Source organism: Oryza brachyantha, chromosome 5, assembly GCF_000231095.2.
Source record: "Oryza brachyantha chromosome 5, ObraRS2, whole genome shotgun sequence".
Taxonomy (NCBI): Eukaryota; Viridiplantae; Streptophyta; class Magnoliopsida; order Poales; family Poaceae; genus Oryza; species Oryza brachyantha.
In genome coordinates this window covers 19,104,205-19,121,747 of record NC_023167.2, presented here as the reverse complement: position 1 = coordinate 19,121,747, position 17,543 = coordinate 19,104,205, and the positions used below count along the sequence as shown (strand labels likewise).

The 17,543-nt window shown below is 42.4% G+C and overlaps 2 protein-coding genes and 2 long non-coding RNA genes across 6 annotated transcripts; 3 read left to right on the top strand and 1 right to left on the bottom strand.

Annotated features, from left to right (window-relative positions):
- Positions 1-445: 445 nt before the first annotated feature.
- Positions 446-1,634, top strand: LOC121054495. The gene is made up of 2 exons (XM_040524402.1): positions 446-553; positions 669-1,634. The coding sequence occupies exons 1-2, from the start codon at positions 446-448 to the stop codon at positions 1,632-1,634; spliced, it is 1,074 nt and encodes a 357-aa protein (XP_040380336.1).
- Positions 1,635-1,759: 125 nt separating this feature from the next.
- LOC121054494 (probable receptor-like protein kinase At2g47060) lies at positions 1,760-3,065 on the top strand. The gene is made up of 5 exons (XM_040524401.1): positions 1,760-1,764; positions 1,955-2,161; positions 2,242-2,359; positions 2,471-2,557; positions 2,934-3,065. Exons 1-5 carry the CDS (start codon positions 1,760-1,762, stop codon positions 3,063-3,065), a joined length of 549 nt encoding a protein of 182 aa, XP_040380335.1.
- Positions 3,066-10,499: 7,434 nt separating this feature from the next.
- Positions 10,500-15,314, bottom strand: LOC102712997. 3 transcript variants are annotated; one of them, XR_001550325.2, is made up of 5 exons: positions 15,228-15,314; positions 14,313-14,887; positions 13,836-14,220; positions 12,892-13,058; positions 12,341-12,746 (listed from the first exon to the last, which is right to left on the bottom strand). It is a non-coding gene; the product is annotated as an uncharacterized LOC102712997 (long non-coding RNA). The 3 variants fall into 3 exon arrangements; XR_005811885.1 differs by lacking the exons at positions 12,341-12,746; positions 12,892-13,058 and adding an exon at positions 10,500-10,911; XR_001550326.2 differs by lacking the exon at positions 12,892-13,058 and having other exon boundaries at positions 12,348-12,746.
- LOC107304279 lies at positions 11,684-12,154 on the top strand. The gene is made up of 3 exons (XR_001550324.2): positions 11,684-11,699; positions 11,793-11,843; positions 11,928-12,154. It is a non-coding gene; the product is annotated as an uncharacterized LOC107304279 (long non-coding RNA).
- Positions 15,315-17,543: the final 2,229 nt, after the last annotated feature.

Genomic DNA, 17,543 nt, shown 5'->3' with positions numbered 1-17,543 from the left:
TCCAAAAGCAATTGCAAATAAAATTTTTATATACATATTTTTAGCGACCTAAAAATAAGGCTAAAAATTAAACTACGATAAAAACCCTAAAATTAATTATAAATTTAACTTTAAAAATTAAAAATTTAGTTTATAAGCCAATGCAAAAAGGAAAATGTGCATAGTAAATTATTACAGTACTAACGAGAGCAGCAGTTGAGGTGCAGGGCTGCAGGGCACATAAGTCTGCTCTGTATTTTTCGTTTAACGTCGCAACAGCTTTATTGGGCCAAGGGGTTTAGGCCCACGGCCCACCCCGACGAGGGTGAAAAATAGGCCTCAAGTAGGAGACCTTCTACAAGCAAAACGAAATCTCGTCTTCCTCCTCGTGGCCTCTCGTGCCATTAGCCCACCACCGAGCGTCCAAAGCAACAGAAATCCTCTCCTCCTTCCCGACCCGCCTCCCATGGACGCGCCAGCTCCGCGCCTTTCCGACGTCCACGTCGTCCCCGACATCCTCAGGGTCATCTACGACCTCCTCCCATGCCCCTTCGACCGCCTCCACATGGGCCAGGTCTGCAACTACTGGCGCATGGTCATCAAGGCCGCTTCCGTTGATCTTCATCCCGCAAGCCGGAGGTCCCTCCTTATCCTGCGTCTCCAGAGGCTGCGCCACCCACCGGTTTCAGTTCCGGGTGGAGGAGGAGGACGCTCGCGCGGCGCGCTGCTTCGGCTCTGTCGATGGCGGCTGGGTGTTCCTCACCATCGGCAGGCACAGGCACAGGCTCCTCAACCTCCGCACTGGCGGTAGTTTCAAGCTTCCCTCCCTCTTTGTACTGAACAATGGATTGCACATCCCCTTGGTCATCCTCGCGGCGACCCTGTCTTCATCACAGATGCAAGGGCAGAGCGTCATCGGCGCCATAGTTTCGTCTCGCCGGGGTGTTTCCGGCACTGACAGGCAGCTCGCGTTCTGGCGCTTGGGACAATGTGATACGATTGATAAGATGATGACCCCTGAAGGGCCAGGTTTAGAGGACCTCATATTCCACAAGGGTTCCTTCCATGTCCTCGCCGAAGCAGAGTACATGTTTGTGTATACGCCCCGTTGCGATGAAGGTGAAGACATGGGACAAATTTCTGTAGAGACGAGGTATTGTTATTTCAGCCAGGTGGGTCGCCATTACGATGAGCACGTCGCAGCACACTACCTCGTGGAGTCCCGCGACGAGCTGCTCATGGTCGTCAGGCTCACTCCTCATCGTGGGCAGCCGACGTCGGCGTTCCGGGTGTTCCAGATAGTACATCTGCGGGATCGGCTTCATCTGACCGTTGACATCTTTGACGGCACTGCTGAGTACACCTGGAACGAGCGGCACGAGCTAGATGGCCGGGTGCTGTTCGTCGGGCGAGGATGCTCCAGGTCTCACCAGGTGGCCGATCACGCCGGGTTCGAGGAGGAGGGCGTCTACTTCCTGGATGACGGGAGCTTCAGCGACGGGGACAAGGACAAGCTGCTGCTCCAGAACTCCGATCAGTTGCAGTTCAGCTGCACCGACAGCGGCAGATGGTCGGCACCAACTCGCCAGATCGAAAGCTTCTTCCCGGAGCAAGTTCAATCGAGCTACTCTCCTCCGGTATGGATTCTCCCTTGAGAGATGCCCAAAAATTGATTTCTGATGTTGAGGTCTGCAGTATGTTTGCTAGCGATCGGACTGAAATGTGATTCGTTTACAGCCTATTGTCTTCTCTCGCTGTTTGTTCCTGATAATGCGATAGAATGGTGTAATTCGGTGTATTTTAGGCGGATTACGTCAACAAAGATCCATGTATTTGTTTACTGGTAGTTTGGTTTCTTCATATGTGTACCGTAGCAACTCCTAAAGTGCTTGTGTTTTTGCTACAAGATTTGATGAACTGAATGGAAAAATGATTGCGCTCCTATCCAGGGGTGCATTACATGCTTGTGTTGCAGGGAAAATTTCAGTTTGGAATGCTTGTCAGTGCTTGAGAAAGCTCAGCCTCATATCATCCACAGGGACATCAAGTCCAGCAATGTTCTTCTTTTTGATGATGATGTTGCTAAAATAGCCGACTTTGATTTCTCAAACCAAGCTCCTGATATGGCAGCCCGGCTTCACTCAACTAGGGTTCTTGGAACCTTTGGATACCATGCACCTGAGTATGTTCTGGTTTTCTTCAATTCTCCAATGAACCTTCAGAATTATATCAATTAATGTTTGGTTTAAATTTTGGTGTCAGGTATGCAATGACTGGACAGCTTAGCTCCAAGAGTGATGTGTACAGCTTTGAAGTTGTTCTTCTTGAGTTATTGACTGGAAGGAAACCTGTTGACCATACATTACCAGGGGACAGCAGAGTCTTGTGACATGGGTAAGTTTCATTCACATATGCTATTTGTGATTATCAGAATATTATGGCTTGCCTTCTATTTGCTGGACTGAGTTAATTGTTTATTCAACACTGGCAGGCCACCCCAAGGCTTAGTGAAGACAAGGTCAGGCAATGTGTTGACTCAAGACTTGGAGGGGACTATCCTCCTAAAGCTGTTGCAAAGGTATCAGAGATAACCTCTTGTCTGTTTGTTGCCATAGTTTATTTAAGTAGCACTGCTCCAGATATCATTTTGAGTTTCTTGAAAATGTGCAAAAAGCTGATGGCTAAAGATTAAACAGTGTAAATGCACCTGAACAGCTGAACTTATTTAGTTCTACAACACGACTGTCATCTATAATAATCAGACTAATATTTTACCTTATAGCCAGAAGCTTTTGTTGCTGACAGCTAAGATTTGGATTATATATATTTGTAATTAACACGGTTCTTGAAGCATGCCTGAATTCAACAATAAGTCTGTCAAAGTTTTATTATTGGCAGCACTTTCTTGTACACCCAGTTTTTAAATCTTTGCTGTTATGTATTGTTTCAAACAGTTTGCAGCTGTCGCGGCATTATGTGTTCAGTATGAAGCAGACTTTCGACCAAACATGAGCAATGTCGTCAAGGCGCTTCAGCCCCTCCTGAATGCTCGAGCAACGAACCCTGGAGAAAATGCTGGGTCATAAACTTCAAATTGCATTCTGTATGATAGATAAGAGAGAAGTATGAGACGCCGATATTGTTCCATGTGTGGTTGGCTAGCTGGAAGTGTGTACATTTGTGATTATTCTGCCCATGTTGTAATCATCAGGATTCTAGCAACCGAAATATTTGATTCTTCGCATCGGGTGAAACATAATGTCTGAAGGTGACATGACTCTCTACTTAGGACAAGTTCCTAAAGAAGAAAAATCAAAACCTACATCCTGAACTGAGTCTAGAACTGAATTCTCCTCTTGTGCTTCATTTCATCATTTGATTGATCTTTGTGTTCTAACTCCGTCCTAACTGTTCGGAATTCAGAGATGGTGGCTCAGGGACACCGATGGCGTATGAGACTTGCAATGTTTTACAGGCCCAATCGTAGACTTTAAAGGCTCCCATCTTTTAGCTTTTTTTTTTTTGAAGAAAAGACGAAAAAGCGTTTTTTAAATAAAAAATAATTTTCATGTAAAATATTAATACATGTGTTCATGACGACTTAAAAGCAAAAATTGTAAAACGCATCATGCTGAAAAAACATAAAATTAAGTCTAAAATTAAGTTTTAAAATTTAAAATTTGGTTTATAAACCGTTGTAACTGTGGGTCTAAGAAACTCAGCTCTCTACGGCCCAACCTGATCCAATTGCAATAACGGCCCATCTCTTAGCAGCCCACGCTGACAACGCCGTCGTCGCCCACCGGCTTCCAGAAGCAACAAGAATATAATAATCGATTCAACCGCAGTCGTCTTCCTCGTCACCGTCGTCTCTTCTCGCTTCCCAGCCATCTCCTCCCGCTCCTTCCGGCTCCAATGGCGCCGTCAGGGCGGCGGTGGAATTATCTGCCCCGTTCAGTCCTGCGTAGGATCTCATACCACGTCCCGTGCAAGTTCGACCGCGTCCGCTACCTTCGGCACCTGCCGCCCCTGCCTCCAGCAGCTCCCGTGGCTCCTCCACCCGTTGGCCGGGGAGGGGGGGGGGGGGGGGGCGGGGCTTCTCCTGCCTCTTCAGTGGCGCGGACGATCTCAGTCTGCACCGCGTCCGCGTCCCCGCCGACTTGAGGTCCGCGCGTTTCTTCGGATCGTACGACCGGGCCGGGGATGGCTCTTCCTCGCCAGCGGACGAACTACCGGCAAGTTAAGATATCTGCAAGTTCAGTAAAATCTAGAAAAGCATCTGACAATGCAAATTTAATGATCTATAGAAAGAACAAAAAGTGAACCATAACTTAGTTGTTTCTGATTGGAACTTCAATGCTCTCACTTGTTGAGTGATCTGTACATTCTTGTAGGAGCCAAAAAAAAAAAACAACATGATCACACTTCACATTCCATGAATACAAATACAGTTCTAGAAAGGGGATGCTGCAGCAAACCTGAGTAAAATCCAAGCACCTACATACATTACATTTTCAATTCAGGCATCGTATAACAAGAGACATAACAGGAATCTAGCCCAGTCATTTCAATATTAAAGTTCACCAAAATCTCAGAGGTCAGAGAGCACCAGAAAGTGCGAAAATGCAGTAATGAACTGCTAAGTACATATACCAAAGTAGGAGATTGATGTCAGTAAGTGATTTCAGCTAATATCGACCATGTCATTGTGATTGTACCAGACTAATCAAAAACAATCCTATCCCGTTCACAAAGCAACAATAGCTATCTCAGTCACAAAGCAGCAACAACTATCTCATGCTCAAAGCAGTAAGAGGAAACAATAACGAAATGTGTAATTAATCCAGCTTGCAGAATGTCAACATCAACTTGAGCTTCAGCATTGTTTCCAGTATCTTCACCCGGCTTCAGGGAGAATGAGAGACGACCGAACCCGTGCGTTCTGTGCTACCGCCACAGCCAATACTTAACTATCACGTAGCCGGCAACAGCAACTATGCCGATCGCAACGAGATAGTGGCACTCGGTCTGCGGAGGCGAAGGCGTCGGTGACGACGTCCGCGTGGCTTCTACCTCCATCCAAAGCGGGTCGTCAAACTCGAGCTTGAGAACCGGCCCGAGGCGAGGCTCTTTCCACTTTGCCTCGTTAACGGCAGCACGTGCCCACGCCATGAAACGTGCCCGTCTCTGATCATCTAACTCAAATGCCGCCATCTTGATTCTTTCCTCTTGCATAGCATCTGGATGTTCCTCTCTCTTCCAAATTTTATCCACTATCAGTGTGCCCTGATTTTTCAGGTTATGTTTAAACGATTCCCACCAGGGCTGCAGACCCGGGCGAATCGCCATGGGGTAGGGGATCAGAGAAGGATGGCTGAACGTCGTGTGTCGCACGCCGCTCAGGTCGTCGGCGCCGAAGCATCGGTCGTCGGTATAACTTGGAGGGGAGGAGAGGGTGGCGGCAGCGAGCATGATCATGGCGAACTCCTTTGATTTCGTCGGCCAGGGGCACGGGACAACTTCGGGGAGGCGGAAGCGTCGTCCATTGCAGAGGTTGACGAGCGTGTGGCCGAGATTATGTCCATAAGCGAGCCAGCCGCCGTCGTATGATCCGAAGTAGCGCGCGGCGGGCAAGTCGACTGGGACGCGGAAGCGGTGGACGCTGCCCTCGTCGGCGCCGCTGAGGAGGCAGGAGAAGGTAGGGCCACCGGAGGACGGGCGGAGAAGCCACGGGAGCTGTGGAGGCAGGGGCCTTACCGGAGGCTCCCGAAGCGACGTGCGCCATGAGCGGCTCACGGTCAGCATGCGGACGCGGTCGGCCTTGCACGGGATGCGGCGGGTGATCTCGTACAGGAGGTTGGCGGGGAGCTCGTTCCAGGACGACGGGTAGGGCAATGCCGCCTCCTCCTCCATGGGAGATGGCTAGGAAGTGGAGGCCACGATTTGCTGTTGGATGGCGGAAGCGAGACGAGACGACGGCGAGGCGACGTCGCGAGGAAGACGACTACGTTTGAATCCTTTGCTATTGCTTCTGGAAGCCGGTGGGTGGGGGAGGGCCTTGCATCTCTCGGCCTGGGCTCCACTGGGCCTTTTTATAGCAATTAGATAAGATTTGGGCCATTGGGAACTCAGTTTCTTGGGCCCAAGAAGCCTCGTGCTCAAGGAGTTGGGCTTGGCCATCACAATTTTGAGTCTTACAGTTTCTCACTTTTTTTTTTCTTTTTTCTCACCTCTTCAAGAGATATAGTGCCGCCTCGGTTGGCCAATGGTTCATCTGAAAGTGCATCTAGCCCTTAAAGCGGGTTTTCGATAATTAATGATAATCCTAGTCAAAACATGTGTGCGCTAACTGCTTGTGATTACAGAGAAGTAAAGCGAAGCTTTATTCGTGCTCTATTGCGAAAGGTTCAAGATTAGACTAGAAGTGATCCACAAGATGAAAAACGAACGGATTTGAAGTCTTAGAAATACGTTTTTCTCTTTTTCTTGGAGTCATAAGATAATTCATACTATTAAGAGGGGTCACCTAGTCAACACATGCATCCATGAGTGATTTAGTGAATGTTATAGGCTAGGAAAGAAAATTTCCAGAGAGCCTGGACCAGACAGTTCGGCCCTAGGCAGCTTCCAGAACCAAGTGTGGGCCGGACGGTCCGGCCCCTGGGCCCGGACAGTCCGGCCATGTAACTTTATCCAACGGCTAACTGACATTTGACAACCCTATATAACCCACCTCGGGATTCTAGCTATTGGTGAGGTTTCTAGTTCAAATCATAGAGTTCCTAGGCTGGTTCTAGCCCTCTCCAAGCCTCCCCCACCAATCCCAACACCTCCTAGAGTGATTAAAGAGAGAATCTAGCCTAGGTTGTGTTAAGAGGGATTAGTGTGTGACATTGAGAGTTCTTGAGCCTTCAAGAAAGTGATCACTTAATTTTGAGCGATCAAAAGGATGCATGTGGAGACGTGGAGGCCTATTACTCCTGGAGCTTGAGCTCCTAGACGGATAGGCGTCGCCCGCGAGCCTCCAAGTTTTGTGGATTGTCCGGGATCAAGTTTGTGAAGGTTGACGCTTAACCTCCGCAAGAAAAAATACAAGTTCTCTAGTGGATTCTTGTGGTTCTTCTTAGAAGGTTGTAGGGTAGAGCGAATTGCATCCAAGGACTAGGCAAGAGGTTGATCTTGACCTTGGTGGTCGATCAAGGACTTGCTAGTACCTAGGAGTGAATTCAGAGACCCGTGTCGATCTTGTGTGAAGAAGCCAAGAGAGGAAAATGATCGAGAGAGATCCCGCTCAGTGGAGCGCCTCAACGGAGAGTAGGATTGAAGGATCCGAACTTCGGGTAAAAATCTCTCGTGTTCATATTTGTGCCTTCCTTCTCTTTTCGCTGTTTCTGTGTTCTTTCTGAGTTCATTTTCAACACACACACTACACGTTCACAGGAACCACACCAAGAAAGGAGGACTGAAAAGTCCTCTCTTTCACTGACCGGACGGTCCGGTGTTCATACCCGGACAGTCTGGCCAGAGGCCTTGGCTCAACCCGAAGGCCCCGACCGGACGGTCCGTCCCCTGAGCCCGGACGGTCCAGCTCTACTAACCGCAGCAATTCGAAAGAATTTTCAGGTCGCCTATTCACCCCCCTTTAGGCTATCTCCCTGGGATTTTACGTCTGTGGTTGATTAGGTCACGTGTAAGAAAGAAGTGAATATCCAATCGAGCAGTGAGAAATACTTTCCTCTAGGAGAGTAAGAAACAAAGAGAATCTGGTAAGAAACACATATCGATATGATATACTTCCTCCATCCTAAATGTTTGACGCCATTGACTTTTTTATACACATTTGACTATTTGTCTTATTTAATTTTTTTAAAAATATGTAAAGCTATATATATGCATAAAAGTATATTTAGAAATAAATTAAATGATATAAAAGTAATTAATAATTATATAATTTTTTGAATAAAATAAATAGTCAAACATGCCTTAAAAAATCAACGGCGTCAAACGTTTAGGGACGAAGGTAGTACATTAGACAAGCCAATGGATGCTCATTAACAAAAACAAATAGAGCAAGTTGAGACCGAAATTAAAACCAAGGAACAGGACATATACCGAATTAGCTGACATTTTGGTACGGTTTCAGGTTTCGGTTCGGTCTCATCTCGGTTTCAGTTAAAAAAATGGCTACCGGTAGGAGAGTGCTTTGACCAGGCTAGAAGAGGGGTTTTGGGCCTTTGGAAGGGGGTGGGAGAGGATTTGGGTCTTAAAAGGGAGGGGGGCATAGAATAACTTATTCTAAAGGGGTGTACATATTATTTTTGCTATATGTATGTATGTAAGTATATAGCAAAAATAATATGTACACCCCTTTAGAATAAGTTATTCTATGCCCCCTCCCCTCAAAAGGCCCAAACCTTTCCCACCCCTTCCAAAGGCTCAAAATCACTCTTCTAGCTTGGTCAAAGCTCTATCCTACCGGTTAAACCCGTCATTTGACCTTTGTCCACCCTTACTTTTCTCAACTCTCGTCGTTCTGAAAAGTGCAGTAACATGAAGGCAAAAATACAATAACATGTCTTATAAAATACAGTAACAACGTCAAAATATAGTCATGACAGATCTAGTTTTTTAAATCATATTTTTTAACCAATGTGGTGAAAACGGTTTTGAAAAATAATATAAAACATATGAGATATTACTCTTTAAAGATTGAGAATACAATATTTTTAGCTATCTCACGTGCATTAGTTATACGGTAGCAACCGTATCCAGCCATGATATTACTATACTTCTATCGTGATGTTACAGTATTTCTATCACGATGTTACTGCAATTATGCAACACACATGTTACTGCACGTATATCGCGATGTTACTGCAGTTCTATCACGACGTTACTGTAGTTATGCAGTAACAATACACATATTTTATAGCAACATAGTGTTATTCCTACATAGAAGACGCATCGTTAGTGCACTTCTAGATATTTGTTAAGATTTCGAACTTTAAACAATTTTATCTCTTACCTCATATATTATTTTTTAAGAACTTTTGTATCATGTTGTTCGAAAAAAATATTTTAAAAAAGTAGATCCCTCCTAGGTATGTTTCGACGTTGTTACTGCAATTTAGTCGTCATTCTTGTGAGGCGAGAGACATGAGAGGAAGACCATAAGGCGGTTGATCCACAGGATTAATCTTTTGACCAGCCTTTAAATAAGGTGGGAATCGTTTTTAGGCTTTGGGAGGAGGGTGAGAGGTAGGATGGGCCTTGGGAGGCATTGGAAGGGTATAGAATAGCTTATACTAAGAGAGTGCATATATTAATCTTGCTCTCTTGTATATATATTGATGGAATTTTGTTACGATCCTATTCCAAGGCTCCAAGCAAAGCCAAACAATCATCTCTCTTAAAAATTGTAAATGGTTTTCATATCATAACATTACGTGTTGCTAACGATGCAGGTGGGGCGGGTCGCGGGTGCCCGCAACCCGTCTGCAGCGTTCGCGAGTTATATTGTGGCAACCTGCCGACCCACATCCGGCCCACTAGGCTATTTGCGGTCAGACCGTCAACCCGCAAATAAACTGCAACACAAAGTGATGTTAAATAGCATACAGAAGATCATTGAAGCTAGTTATACAAATTCCCTCGATGATAATTGTGACCATAAAATTGTTGCCATTTTAAGAACCCAGTTATCTAGAACTCTAGATTACAGAACAAGAGCAGTATCTAGATTACACAACAAGAGCAGTATCTGACCAAATCTCAAATCACAGGCGTGTTAAGCACTAAAGCCCCTCTTCAGTAGCATCTCGTTCCCTAAACTCAAAAAAAAAAAAATCGGCTACTTTGCTTCTGTCATCTGCTATTTTGCTTTTGCCCAAATATATACAACAGCTTACTTATTGGCACTGAAGGAACTGAAGCCAACACTCAACTATTTCGAAGTTACTAGATAATCACTTGTGAATGCAGTATGTATATATGTAGGCTGCTAAATAAACTAAGCATACAGCTAGCCATATAAACTAAGCATTTAAACTATCTCAATTTGGATGTACTTACGATCGAAGTACTACTTGCATGGTTGCATATATATTTGCTGCTCCTGCTAATGTACAACATTAATCACACAATAGATGCACTGTTATGCATATATGATTTGGCTTGGTGAGAGTGGACACCGGTGAACAAATTACCTGTGTAGGCGGAGGAGCTGCGGATGATTTGGCCACTGTAGGACGAGCGGGTGTCTTGCGCAGCAATGAAGAAAGATGAGATCGTCGGCGAGAGGTTTCGACCTTGATGACGGAAGCCCCGACCGTATCAGCGGCGGACGACGGCAAGAGGTTTCGACCTTGATTTGGCCACACTAACAGAGTAAGGCCAGAGCCGTTTGTTGTGCGGGCGGGTGCGTCCTCCAGTACGGGTGTGTCATCCGGTCCAACGATCAAGGTGCAATGCAATCGAACCAATTGAGTTATAAACTTCATTTACTATGAATAGGTCTTGTATAAAGCACATTTGTATATATACACAAGCTTCAAATTTCAAGTAAAACAATTTAAGTAAAACAAATAATTGTCCTAGACTAGAATGCAATGATGCATATATCAAGATTCAACCTGAACTGAAAAATTAAGTGTCGCATGCGTCATCATATATCTTACTTATCTTCCTCTATTCCATGGCTGTGCATCGGGTGCATCCATCTTATCTAGGACTAAAAATACAGTGTTCAATGCCACATAACTGATTCCTGTTACTAAACAGCCCCAGAATGAGTTTAAATATAGTGAGGCAACGCAGTTGTCTTGATTAAAACGGTAGATGCTGTAGCAGTATGCAATCTCTGCAATAACTCTTGGTAAACAATTTCAATCCGGGTCCCCCACTCGAGGCATATCCCTTGTATAACGTATATACCTGAAAGAACACAGGTTTTAGGGGAAATAACGCAGCACTCAAAGTTAATTTCACAAGGGAAAAGTCAGCACTAAAAAATGTATTCCAAAACACATCCAGCGTATGTCAAGACGAAGCGGTCATGACACTAAAAAAGGTGTCACAATTTTTGGCATGGGAGCCCGCTGCAGGGAGAAGAGCCCATGACCTCGACCAGTTGCTGTGAGAGCAGAAAAGAACCAATATAGGTAGATATAGGGTCTCATTTATTTGTGTCAATTGCACGGAATGAATAAGAAACTAACAATTGTTTGCTACAACTTTGCAGGTTCTATCTGAAGGCTGCAAATGCAGATGACAGAGTCGAGGACCTAGCGAAGTACCTGGCCATGCTTTCACTTCTAGACCACAAACAATTTGGTTATGGAGGTAAACACTTCTAAACCGCAGTGGTAGCCCTTGCTTGCCTTGCCACAGATAATGAGTCATGATGCCATTTGGTTATGGAGGTAAATACTTTAATCATCCATCACTGGCATGCCTTTTCTCTTATGTCTGTAGTCTTCTATTCGTTCAGTACTACTTCCATAAGCACAAGTTTCAGACTTTTGCTCAGTTTTGTATGTTGTCGTTTTCATTTTATCTCCAACCAGATGTCAAATGCCATGAATCGCCTTAGTGATAGATCTTCACATGCTTATTCCAACTCACAGTATAATGATCCTTGCAAATAACAGAAATGTGTAACCACCGCACAAATGCAGACTCACACGAGGATGAAGAATGATGATCCGCTTAAATGCCTAATGGTTTGTTTTCTCCTCAAATTCCGATATGGCATAGTAACTAACCAGACTTTTAGTGTGCCACGGCAACTAATGTTCAGTTATCTTGTCATGCAGAGTCTCGAGTGGTTTATCAATTATGCTTCCTGCTAACCAGGACAAAACCAGGTGATATGCCGACCCAATCTTCTACCTAGTCCCAGTAACACAGCGTCGTGCGTACAGATTCACTTACGAATCGGAGGCGTGCAGATTAGTTTGACAGGCGTCGTGCGTACAGATTCACTTACGAATCGGAGGCGTGCAGATTAGTTTGACAGCAGGGTAGATAAGAAGGACAAGAAGCCGGCCAAAACGTGGTTGTGATCGCGTCAGTCCAATAGGGAGCATTGCAACCTGTTGTTGTAAGCTGTAAAATTTAATGGGGTGGTTATCAATTGCAGTGCTACAATATCTTTATTTCTGGACTATGATGGATATTCCAATTTTTTAACTGATTCAGAATATTATTCCTTTTGTGTTGGAGTCGTGGAGTTAAAAAATTATGGATTCATTGAAGACATTTTGGACTACTAAGCTGTTTATACATTAAAGATATTCTGGACTACTAAGCTGATTATTCCTTTTGTTGTCCTCGATAAATGGCAGCTACTTACTACTGACTACTGTAGTCCCTAGCTCAATCAATTGGCTGATTACGTCATGCAGACCATGTATCCCGATTCCTGGAGAAATCCAGGCCGTAATTAACACCAACACATTTACTTCCCTCACATGGTCTGTGTAGTTGTTGTACGCCGGAAAATAGTAAACACTAATTACTATTATTTGAAGGCATTAGTTGCAACTCACTCTGTGTATTTGAAATAAGTATAATAGAAATACTTAAAAATTAACCGTCCGAAACTAAATACACATATAACTGTACTATAGGTATGCCTACTACTGTCATCATTATATTTCGACGGAGTTTTGAGCACTATTATTTGCTTGGTTTGAAGGTCCTATCTTGTTTGCAGGCGACAGATATAAGATAGCAACAATCTTTTGTCTATAATCATTAATATTTTCCTGCACGAGGAAACAATACATGTTAAATTAGTCAAAGCAATATTCGTGTCATCTTTTCAGCACTAAGTGAACAACTGGTTCATGAAAAACAAATGGTTTGCTTCGATTTTCTAAATTTGTATTGACAAAATTGACAACTTGTAACCTGTAGATGTGGTGCCTGAGCTTGAGTAGGTTATGGCAGTCTAATGGGATCATGTCTCCCATACATGTGTGATTTGTTGATGCAGATCCGGTGGCGGATGTTTCTTGCACTTTCAAATATGGATGCCTCTTGTTTCTTGCACTTTCACTAGTGCAGATGTGCAATGGCTATTAAATAGAAAAATATGTAATACTATTTTGATCTTATATTACTGAATTCTGGAGCCTGATAAATGAGGCTTATGGTCTATTTACATCTCAATGACATGCAGCAACAACTTGACGAATCTGTTAAGATCTCCAAGGCTACGATAGACATTCTCAAGGATCAAGTTTTTGGTTTTGACACGTTTTTTGTGACCAGCCAGGAGCCTTATGAGGTGACTATACGCAATATCATGGTTTATGGTTTACCACATATTATGCGCAAATTTTGTAGTTATAACTCTGTTTGAATACCATATCACTTGAATATGGCTCTGTTAAAATATTTTATTTACAACTCTGTTAGAATATCAGATCACTTAAAGTTCCGTCTGTTCTCAACTCATACATAGTTATACCAGAATAACGATGCATATATTTTATACTGATTTGAAATGTTTCTATTTAAATACTATTTAATGCAACTAATTTTGTTTACTACCTTTTCGACATAAGGGTGGAATACTGTTTAAGGGCAATTTGCGTGGTCAACCAGCGAAAAGTTATGAGAAGATCATAAATCGGCTGCAGATATTAGGACACATGAAAAGATGGTTTCTTCAGAAGTGTAAGATTGTATAGATGATTGAATGTCTAATCTATTTTTGATTCTTGATTATCAACAGAACAAATTTGGTGATCAATATAAGCTCATTAACCCAGAGGATGAGAAGCCAGTTGCAGTGGTTGTACCTAGGCAAACGTTGCAGCCTGAAACTACAGGTAATAAAATAAACTCACCGGTGGCGGATGTGGGCAGCGGCCGCCGCCGCGGGATGGATGTAGATCTGTTGGAGGGCCGACTTGTGGAGGCGGATCCGGCGGCGGATGGGAGACGCAGCCGGCGACGGAGACCGATGGGAGACGAGGCCGACGGCGGAGGACCGGCGGCCGAGTCGGATGGGAGGCGAGGCCGGCCGTGGGCGGCAGAGGGCCAGCGACGGAGATGGATGGGAGTCGGGGTCCGGCGGACGGCGGCGGAGACGGATGGGAGGCGGGGTCCGGCGGACGGTGGAGGCGACGGGAACGATTCGTTCTGTTCGGTGCATCTTCTTTCTCGCACGGCTGCGTACTCTTTTTTTCTTTCTTTTCTTGCGCCGTGCAGTTACGCGCCTGATATCTTGGCCTAATTAGCAAATAAAACAAAAGACTAATTTACCTCTGTCTTTATTAAAACAAATAACGAAAATACCCTTTCAAATCAACGGTGGTGGATACCACTATTACGCTACATGTTGCCGGGCCACGCGAGCGGAGTAAGTACGGACTCCGGAGCCGCTTGCTATGCGGGTGCGACCTCCGGTCCAACGATGGAGGTGCAATGCATTCGAACCAATTGAGTCGAAACTTCATTTACTTTCAATAGGTCTAGCTTGTATAAAGCATATTTGTATATATACACAAGCTTCAAATTTCAACTAAAACAATTTAAGTAAAAAAAATAATTGTCCTACACTAGAATGCAATGATGCATATATTAACTATTAAGGTTCAACCTAAACTGAAAAATTAAGTGTTGCATGCGTCATCATATATCTTATCTTCCTCTATTCCATGGCCGTGCATCGGGTGCATCCATCTTATCTAGGACTAAAAATACAGTGTTCAATGCCACATAACTGATTCCTGTTACTAAACAGCCCCAGAATGAGTTTAAATATAGTAAGGCAACGCAGTGGTCTTGATTAAAACGGTAGATGCTGTAGCAGTATGCAATCTCTGCAAGAACTCTTGGTAAACAATTTCCATCCGGGTCCCCCACTCGAGGCATATCCCTTGTATAACGTATATACCTGAAAGAACATAGGTTTTAGAGGAAATAACGCAGCACTCAAAGTTAATTTCACAAGAGAAAAGTCAGCATTAAAAGATGTATTCCAAAACATAGATACACATCCGACGCATGCTAAGACGAAGCGGTCATGACACTCAAAAAAAGTGTCACAATTTTTGGCATGAGAGCCGGCTGCAGGCAGAAGAGCCCATAACCTCGACCAGTTGCTGTGAGAGCAGAAAAGAACCAATATAGATAGAGGTTTCTAGGGGTTTGGTGAGAGACGAAAGAGGTTAGCTGTAGCGAGGAACATGAAAAAAAGAAGCTGTGGAGGAGGGCAAGGGGAAGAGGAGGCACACCTTAGGGATGATCTATTGATCTGCAGCTGTTGGCGCTCTCCGGTGGCCAGGGAAGTTAGGGGTGGATCCGATGGCGATGGCGTAGCGGATGCAGCAGGGGTATATATATATCAGACCTGCCGTTCTCCCCGGCCCGGCGCTGGGGTTGTTGAAAAAAAAAACATCTATTCGAAGAAAATGAGATAAAAAGGAAAATACGGAGTAACGAGCATGCAGATATTTCACGTTGTTATCTAGCAGGTTAGGCGGCGAACGGTTTCATTTTGACTCGGACAATGAAAATCAGGGAGGTAATACTACGTATTATTTTTAGAATCGTACGTGGAAAGAAAAGATCAATTAAAAATAAAGAAGAATAATAAAAAGAGTCCATGTGTAATAAAGTTTAGAAAAATCAAAATCTTGGATAATTTTTTTTTGAAGTAATTGTCATTGAGGGAAGAGTCCATCTATAAATACAATTTAGAAATATCTAAAATTCTAGTTAAAAATACTTAGATTAGAATTTCATAATTAAAAATAAAGATAAATAATAAAAAAGAGTCTACATGTAAATATCTCGGATTAAAAAGTTTAAAATAATTGATACTGAGTGAATAGTCCATATGTAAATACAATTTGGAAACGTCTAAAATTCCGGTTAAAAAGAATTAGATTAAAAATATAATTTCGGAATAAAACGTAAATAAAAATAATAAAAAGAGTCCAGGTGTAAATACAGTTTAGAAAAATTCAAATCTTAGATTAAAAATTTTAAAATAATTGATATCGAGAAAAGAGTCCATCTATAAATACAATTTAAAAATATCTAATAAATACAATTTGGAAAGATCTAAAATTTTTGTGAAAAATTGGAAAAATTAAGAGAAAGAGTACATTTATAAATATAATTTAGAACTATATAAAATTTAAATGGTAAATTAATTATTATATAGAAAAAAGTTTATGTACCAGTACAATTTAGAATACATGTAAATGAGGTTACACGTAAAAATATAATTTAGGAAATTTTAATTCGAATTAAATAATTAAAATAATTATTATCTAGATAACATATTCTATGTAGATACAATTTATAACGCTAACCGCGTAATATATACGGGCCACTGTACTATTTAATCCTATTTCAATGGCTCAGATATCCCCTTGGATGAGAATGAGGGCGAGGCTCAATGCATGTACATCTCCAGTTGCTTGCGTGACAAGACTTCCCCGGGGCAAACGTCCTCTCGTCTTGCTTGGCTGGCTTGTGTTTATAAATAAAATTTATTTTTTAACTTTATATTTAAAGTTAATCGTAAGTTCATCATCAAAATTTATTTCTAACTTTAGCTTAGCTTTTAGATCAGTAAAAATACGTAAATAAAATTCTTATTCATAAATTATTTTTTACAAATATGCTATTTGACGTTTTTTTTCATAAAAAGCCAAACAATAACTCCCAAGATTGATAGGGCATCATCTTTTAATTCTACATATGCTTATAGAACAAAATTTGATTTGATTTCTTAATTTAATTTTGGAGTCAATTTTGAGGGTTTTATCATAGTTTATTTTTTAGATTTTGCTTTTATATCCTTAAGGACATGTATATAAGGTATATAAAAGTTGTATTTATAATTTATTTTTTTTATAAATATGTTGTTTTGTTTTCTACGTAAAAAGGCCAAGTAATGACCCCTATAGTATATGCCATGGTGCGCCGCGTCGTAGCCAATTAATCAGCCAGGGCATATTCACCTTCATCACTGGTGGGGCATCGTAGAAAGACAAACAATATTGGCCGCGTTCTTCTATCCCCTAAGATAACTTATCCTTCTTATTTTTCACGCGCACGCTTTCCAAACTGCTAAACTGTGTATTTTTTAAGTGTATTTTTTAAGAGAAATTTATATGAAAATTGTTTCAAAAAATCATATTAATTTATTTTATATTTTTTAATAATTAATAATTAATTAATCATGTATTAATCTATTACTACGTTTTCCGTGTCGGGATAAATTAACCTACCCCTAAACAACCGAACGCGGCCATATTTGCAAAAGCAATTGCAAATAAATTTTTATACATATTTTTAGCGACCTAAAAATAAGGCTAAAAATTGAACTATGATAAAAACCCTAAAATCAATTATAAATTTAACTTTAAAAATTCAATTTAGTTTATAAGCAATGAAAGAAGGAAAATGTGCATACTAAATTATTACAGTACTAACGAGAGCAGCAGTTGAGGTGCAGGGCTGCAGGGCACATAAGTCTGCTCTGCATTTTTCGTTTCACGTCACAACAGGTTTATTGGGCCAAGGGGTTTAGGCCC

Excerpts from the sequence above, each read along its gene's own strand:
- LOC121054495 (XM_040524402.1), top strand. The coding sequence starts at position 446 with ATGGACGCGCCAGCTCCGCGCCTTTCCGACGTCCACGTCGTCCCCGAC. Across the intron at positions 554-668 it reads ACCGCCTCCACATGGGCCAG|TTCCGGGTGGAGGAGGAGGA; the intron begins GTCTGCAACTAC and ends CACCGGTTTCAG.
- LOC121054494 (XM_040524401.1), top strand. Across the intron at positions 2,162-2,241 it reads TTTGGATACCATGCACCTGA|GTATGCAATGACTGGACAGC; the intron begins GTATGTTCTGGT and ends TTTTGGTGTCAG. Across the intron at positions 2,360-2,470 it reads CATTACCAGGGGACAGCAGA|GCCACCCCAAGGCTTAGTGA; the intron begins GTCTTGTGACAT and ends CAACACTGGCAG.